This window comes from Ursus americanus, chromosome 6 (assembly GCF_024610735.1).
Source record: "Ursus americanus isolate L20-20 chromosome 6, mUrsAme1.1.p, whole genome shotgun sequence".
Taxonomy (NCBI): Eukaryota; Metazoa; Chordata; class Mammalia; order Carnivora; family Ursidae; genus Ursus; species Ursus americanus.
Window position 1 is genome coordinate 54574019 of NC_142132.1, and position 7044 is coordinate 54581062.

The following is a 7044-nucleotide window of genomic DNA, read 5'->3' on the forward strand; positions in this document are numbered from 1 at the left end:
ATTTAATATGGTCCTATTTATGCAGGATAAACACCCCCCCCCCCACACCCACCCACACCTATACCAGCATCTATGTATTTATATCTAAATTTTTTTTCTGGGGGGAAACAAGAACTATAAATTATAATTGCCTTTGAAGACAACCATCTGGAGAGGAGAGGAAGGCTTTCATTTTAGGACTTTTTGAATTTTCTCACTATATATATATGTATTATATTCATTTTTTTTAAATGTCAGAAGTTATCTGGGCAGCGAGGTTTTTTTTCTGAGTATGAGAAAATCCTAATGTATAAAAATAAATCTCAGGGATCTTCTGTTCTGTGAGTCAGGACAATGTCCTGTAAAGTGAAAACACTGTCGTTCGCAAACGGAGGGAAAAGTGAGCTGTTACACATTTGCGTGAAAATATACAATCATAAGACATTGCTTTTAAGGTCTCAATTTTAATGGTATCTTATATCTATAGCAATGACCTTAATGCGTGTTAAGTAACAGAGAACTGCCGGTATTTCCTTCTTCATTTTGGTAGACGATTACTGATCATGCCCATGTTATACTAGTACTATAATAATTAATATATAGGAAAATTTGAACTATGGATAAACAAAAAGAAAACCTGTATTTCAAAAAAGCCTCCTTTATCAGTTTTTCCATAGATGTTCCTATTAACATTTAGAGTGGTTTTTTTTTTTTTTTTTAAAGATTTATTTATTTATTTGACAGAGATAGAGACAGCCAGCGAGAGAGGGAACACAAGCAGGGGGAGTGGGAGAGGAAGAAGCAGGCTCATAGCAGAGGAGCCTGATGTGGGGCTCGATCCCAGAACGCCGGGATCACGTCCTGAGCCGAAGGCAGACGCTTAACTGCTGTGCCACCCAGGCGCCCCTAGAGTGGTTTTTTTTAATAGTCCTTGTGTGTGTGTAATACTTCAAAACATAATTGGGATTATATTGCATGCATAATTTGTTTTATGATTTTAATTTTTTTAATTAACTTTTTAAAAAGATTTTTATTTATTTATTTGATAGCGCGCGCGAGCGCACAAGCAGGGGGAGTGGCAGGCAGAGGGAGGGGGAGAAGCAGGCTCTTCGCTGAGCACAGAGCTGGATGAGGGACTCGATCCCAGGACCCTGAGATCATGACCTAAGCTGAAGGCAGATGCTCAACTGACTGAGCCACCCAGGCGCCCCATGTTTTATGATTTTTTAAACATTTAACACTACAAATATTTCCCATATCATTAAAAGTATTTTTATAATATTATGTAACATTCTATCTCCGTGTAATATCCTACCTCCTAGATACACCGTGTTTAGTCATCCCCATTGCTGGACATTTTGGTTACTTCCAGCTTTTCATTCTTATCAATGGTGAGATGGTATATGTTGAACATTTATGGATCATTGTTTAAGTATGTTTGAATTCTGAGAGGTAGAACTTCTCTATCAAAGCACATGGACTTTCTAAAAGGTTTGGACACAGTTTATGAGTATTTTCCAGAAATCCTTCTTCAAGAACCAAGTGTTGTTCCCTCCAGGACTATTGATCTCAGATGCTTCACCAGCATTTGTTATTTCTTACCTTGTTGATAATAGGCATTCTAACAGGTGTGAGGTGACATCTCATTGTGGTTTTGATTTTCATTTGCCTGATGATGAGTGATGTTGAGCACCTTTTTGTGTATCTGTTGGTCATCTGTATGTCTTCTTTGGAGAATTTCCTATCTAGGGGCGCCTGGGTGGCTCAGTCGTTAAGCGTCTGCCTTCGGCTCAGGGCGTGATCCCGGGGTCCTGGGATCGAGCCCCACATCAGGCTCCTCTGCTGGGAGCCTGCTTCTTCCTCTCCCACTCCCCCTGCTTGTGTTCCCTCTCTCGCTGGCTGTCTCTCTCTCTCTCTGTGTCAAATGAATAAATAAAATCTTTAAAAAAAAAAAAAAAAAGAAAGAAAATTTCCTATCTAATCCTCTTACCCATTTTTTAATCAATTGTTTGCTGTTGAGTTGTGTGAGTTCTTTATATATTTTAGATCTTAACCGCTTATCAGATACATGCTTTGCAAATATTTTCTCCCATTTAGTAGGTTGCCTTTTCATTTTGTTGATGGTTCCCTTTGTTGGGAAGCTTTTTAATTTGATGTCCTACTTGTTTATTTTTGCTTTTGCCTTTGCCTTTTGGATAAATTCAAAAATTTATCCCCAAACTGATATCAAGGAGCTTACTGCCTATGTTTTCTTCTAGGAGTTTTATGGTTTCAGGTCTTACATTCAAGTCTCACCTATTTTGATTTAATATTTGTGTGTGATGTAAGCTAGTGGTCCAGTTTCATTCTTTTGCATGTGGCTGTCCAGTTTTTCCAACACCGTTTATTGAAGAGACTGTCCTTTTCTCATTGTATATTCTTGGCTCCTTTATCGTAAATTAATTGACCTTATATGAATGGGTTTTATGTCTGGGCTCTCTGTTCTGTTCCTTTGATCTGTGTATGTGTTTTTATGCCAGTACCATACTATTCTGGTTACTGTGGTGTGAAATCAGGGAGTGTGATGCCTCCACCTTTGCTCTTATTTCGCAAAATCCTTTTTGGCTCTTCGGGGTCTTTTGTGGCTCCACCCAAATTTTAGGATCATTTGTCTTGTTTCTGTGAAAAATGCCACTGAATTTTGATAGGAATTGCATTGAATCTGTGGATTGCTTTGGGTAGTATGCATATTTTGACCGTGTTAATTCTTCCAGCCCATGAGCATGGCCTGTCTTGCCATTTATTAGCGTCTTCCAGGTTTCAGTGTACTCAGCTTTCCCACCTCCTTGGCTAAATCGGGGTGCCTGGCTGGCTCAGTCGGTAGAGCAAGCGGCTCGGGGGTCCTGAATTTGAATCCCACGTTAGACATGGAGATTACTTTAAAAAAATGCAGTCCTAGGTATTTTATTCTTTTTGATGTAACTGAAATGTTATCGTTTTCTTTAATTTCTCTTTCTGATAGTTTATTATTAGTGTATGGAAAATGCAACAAATTTTCGTATGTATTGATTTTGTATCCTATAACTTGAATAAACTTAAGAGTCAAGTAAACCAAACTTGAATCTCATCTGGCCTACGATCTCTACCATCTGCCATCTCTGTCTGTTGTTGTTTTTTTTTTTTTTTTTTTTTAAAGATTTTATTTATTTATTTGACAGAGATAGAGACAGTCAGTGAGAGAGGGAACACAAGCAGGGGGAGTGGGAGAGGAAGAAGCAGGCTCACAGCGGAGGAGCCTGATGTGGGGCTCGATCCCATAACGCCAGGATCACACCCTGAGCCGAAGGCAGACGCTTAACCGCTGTGCCACCCAGGCGCCCCTCTGTCTGTTGTTTTTTTAACTCTTAAGAGACAAGTTTTGTTACTGCAACTCATGAGTACTTTTGTTTTGTTTAATAGCATGAATACTACAGTGTCTGAGAGCCCCTTCAAGTGTGATCCTGATGCTGCCAAAGCTATTGTGGATGCTGTACGTAAACGTTTTCCTTGGAAAAGAACATACGTGGTGGCTAAAAAAATCTGTTGCTAACGGGGAGGGAAAGTACTTCTTTCAACAAATATTGGCGTTCCTCCTGTATGCACATTATTGTGTGAGGTCCTGAACTTACAAACCAGTATTGCACACAAGTGGACATTTGACTGAAGGGAGAAGCTGAGAAGGGTCCTAGTCAACTCTAAATGGGAAAATAGTACAGTTATAACCATCAAAATGATTCCAGAAGGTACCGACTGACCCAAATCCTGTGTACCCGTCATAAGCCCTTTTTCCAAAAGAATTCATAGGATCTTACTTGACTTGGTTCTAAGCAAGGACTAAGAAAGTAGTCAAGGTTCAGGCACCGTGCAGGCGTGGTTCATAACCCTGGAAAAGACATTCTTGAGAGGTAGTAAACTCTTCGTGAAAGAAATAATTTTGGCTTTGTATTATTTTTAATTACTTGATTTGGATTAACCAAAAGACTGAATAATCTTAAATTATTCTCATTTGCTATATTAAATAAGGAGAAGAAAATGAAGTTTGACTTTTTACTGCCTTGTACGTAGGGTGTAGTACAAGGAAAAAGAATAATTGAACAATGAAGCCAGTACATTTAGATTTATCTTTATGTGTGAATACTGACAAAGTTGAGGTGAATAAGAAAAATTGGAAGGGAAAAACTATTGGTTTACAGTCGTTAACTTCTCGATGAGAACACTCTGCCTACTTTCTATGTATATTTGTGTATATATAAATTCATTGTATATGCACCCATCAGTTATTTCAAGCAACATTTCTTTTTATTTAGTCTCCTGTGTGCAATCAAAGCTAAGGGGCCTGAGTTTGTTTTTTGGCAGTAGAGTGAACCTTGCCTCGTTCCTATATATTATAAATTATTTTTAGAACCTAAAAATTGGGGCAGTTATCTTCTGTTCAGATTCTTTTTCATTTTTGTGTTGGTATACTTTTTTAGCTTATTTTTTTTCTGCAATCAGACTAATACATATTATTATTTTATTTTAGTTACCACCACCATGCGAATCTGCCTGCACAGTACCAACAGATGGTAAGATCTGTATTCTAGTAAAATTACACTAAACATTGTGTGCATGTGTGGGAAAGTTATATCTATCTAGATATATCTTACACAGTACATCCACAGAGAAAGAGAAGGAAGGGAAGAAGACACATTTTTAGAGTTCCGGAATGTATGGGGGAAGACAGATGGCTGTAATGCCAACCTTCATGCCAGCCCCCGTCACAGCAGTTTCCAGACCGTGACCCACTGCTCTCCTCCGGGTTCCGGGTAGATGCCTCGTGGATGTTGGAGCACGTGGGGCTCTGGATTAGAGCCACCAGCTGCCTCACCCAGAAAACAGCTTTCTCCCCCTTTACGTTTAGAATTCTCTGTAAGCTTCTTCTGGTGAGAATCACATGTTTATTGATGAGGATCGAGAGTGGGAAAGCCCGAAAGCACACACTGTGATAAATTACCTGTTTTTGCTGTAGTGAAACTTGAGGTGCAAGTTTGTTTGAAGGTAATCTATGGTAGGATATACTAAAGCAAGGGTGGTATTCTTCATTATATTTTGGGTGTGTTTTGATTCTTTTTTTATTTTAAATTTTGATTCTTAATAGAAATTCTAATTTGGTTTTCTTTTCTCTGAATGCAGTGGATAAGTGGTTCCATCACCAGAAAAACTAATGAATCTTTTGTGGAGTACAAGCTGATATTGCTGCATCCTGTTCATCTGGAGTATTAGATGCAAAAGTAGTAGCTTTCCAAAGCTTTAAATTCCTAGATCTAATCTAACTAAAGCAAATTCTGCTGCCACCAATATACTCAGAATGTTACGCATCTAAGAGCATTTTTCATATCTCAACTAAGATAACTTAGTACGTTTCAGTAAAAAAGTGGTTGTAATTCGGAAGTCATTTGTGAATAAAAGTGTGAGAATAGTGCATGTTGGATGTATATGTTTACCATGTGTTAGAAAATAAAATTATTTTGCTGAAACTTCATTTATAATATTTTTACTTTACTCTGAAGCCTGACATTACCAAGCAGGCATGGGTGCCAGTTGGTGTTTGTTTCTCTCAATGATCTTATAATTCAGTTTCATAACTATTAGACTGAAACTGACTTTATTTTTAGGAACCTGAGAACGAAATCCCTTAGGTTTGCAGTAAGTAGTCTCGATACTATATTGTTACTAATTCCCAGCATCCCATTGTAAAGCAAAAGCTTTTAAACTTCTGACATATTAGCAGAAAGCAAAACCTTGCTCACCTTTTGAAATGATATAGTTACTTTTTTTACTTCCCTAAATCAACAAATTGGATTCTTATGTCATTTACATTATATTTGGAGTTATCAGTCCAAATAGCTTTGTGATTAAGGTTGTGGGTTTTGGAGCTGCACGGACCTGAATTTTCAATTCTAGCCCATTTACTTGTAACTCCGTAATCTTAGGTCAGTTACCCACCACCCAACTTCAGTTCCCTCATTTGTAAATAAGATGTAACTCCTATAATGGCCTGTATTAAGCACAGTTTTTTGTGTTTTTGAATCCACAGATCATTGTGGATTCACACGCAATTGTAAGAAATAATACAGAGTCTCTCTATACCTTCCCGTTTCCTCCAAAGGTACGATTTTGCAAAATGATAGTATGATGTGACCACCAGCACACTGGCTTTGATATGGTCCACTGAACTTATTCAGATTTTCCAGTTTTACCTGTGCTCCTTTTTTGTGGCTTATTGTTCTGTAAAACTGAATTTCCCATGTAGGTTCCTGCATTCTACAAGGCACCGAACAGTTCCTTTTTTTTTTTTAAGATTTTACTTGTTGGAGCACCTGGGTGGCCCAGGAAGTTAAGCGTCTGCCTTCGGCTCAGGTCATGATCCCGGGGTCCTGGGACTGAGCCCCATGCCAGGCTCCCTGCTAAGCGGGATGTCTACATTTCCCTCTCCCTCTGTCTCTCTCCTCTCTTGTGCTCTCTTGCTCTTTCAAATAATAATTTTTTTTAACATTTTATTTGTTTATTTGAGAGAATGAGAGAGAGCATGAGCTGAGGGAGAGGCAGAGGGAGAGGGAGAGGCAGACTCCCTGCCGAGCAGGGAGCCTGATGTGTAGGACTCCATTCCCAGGACCCTGGGATCATGATCTGAGCTGAAGGCAGATGCTTAACCAACTGAGCCACCCAGGCGCCCCAAAACACTGAACAGTGCTAACAACACAACCTCATGTTGTCCTTTTATTTTACAACCACACCTCCTTCTTTCAGGTTCTCCCCAGACCAATCCTTAATCCCTGGCAACCCCTAATCTGTCTTCCATTTCTACAATTTTGTAAATCCAAAAATATTATATAAGTGGTACCCCACAGTGGGTAGCCTTGTGGGATTGGCTTTTCTCACTCAGCCTAAGTCCCTGGAGATTCTTCTAGGTTGTTGCATATATCAATAGTTCATGCTTTTTATTCATCCCTTTTTATTGCTAAGTAGTATTCCTTGGTATGTATGTAGGCTCATTCCAGTTTTTTT

General features: G+C 38.8%; 1 protein-coding gene across 1 annotated transcript in view; it reads left to right on the top strand.

The window, feature by feature from the left end:
- PPA1 (inorganic pyrophosphatase 1) overlaps window positions 1-5518 on the top strand; it is a 35692-nt gene extending 30174 nt beyond the window's left edge. Inside the window, exons 9-11 of the mRNA XM_045783431.2 lie at window positions 3418-3487; window positions 4520-4562; window positions 5170-5518. Of these exons, the coding sequence (XP_045639387.1) occupies window positions 3418-3487; window positions 4520-4562; window positions 5170-5201 (145 nt within the window). The 3' untranslated portion in view covers window positions 5202-5518. The remainder of the gene's footprint in view (window positions 1-3417; window positions 3488-4519; window positions 4563-5169) is intronic.
- Window positions 5519-7044: the final 1526 nt, after the last annotated feature.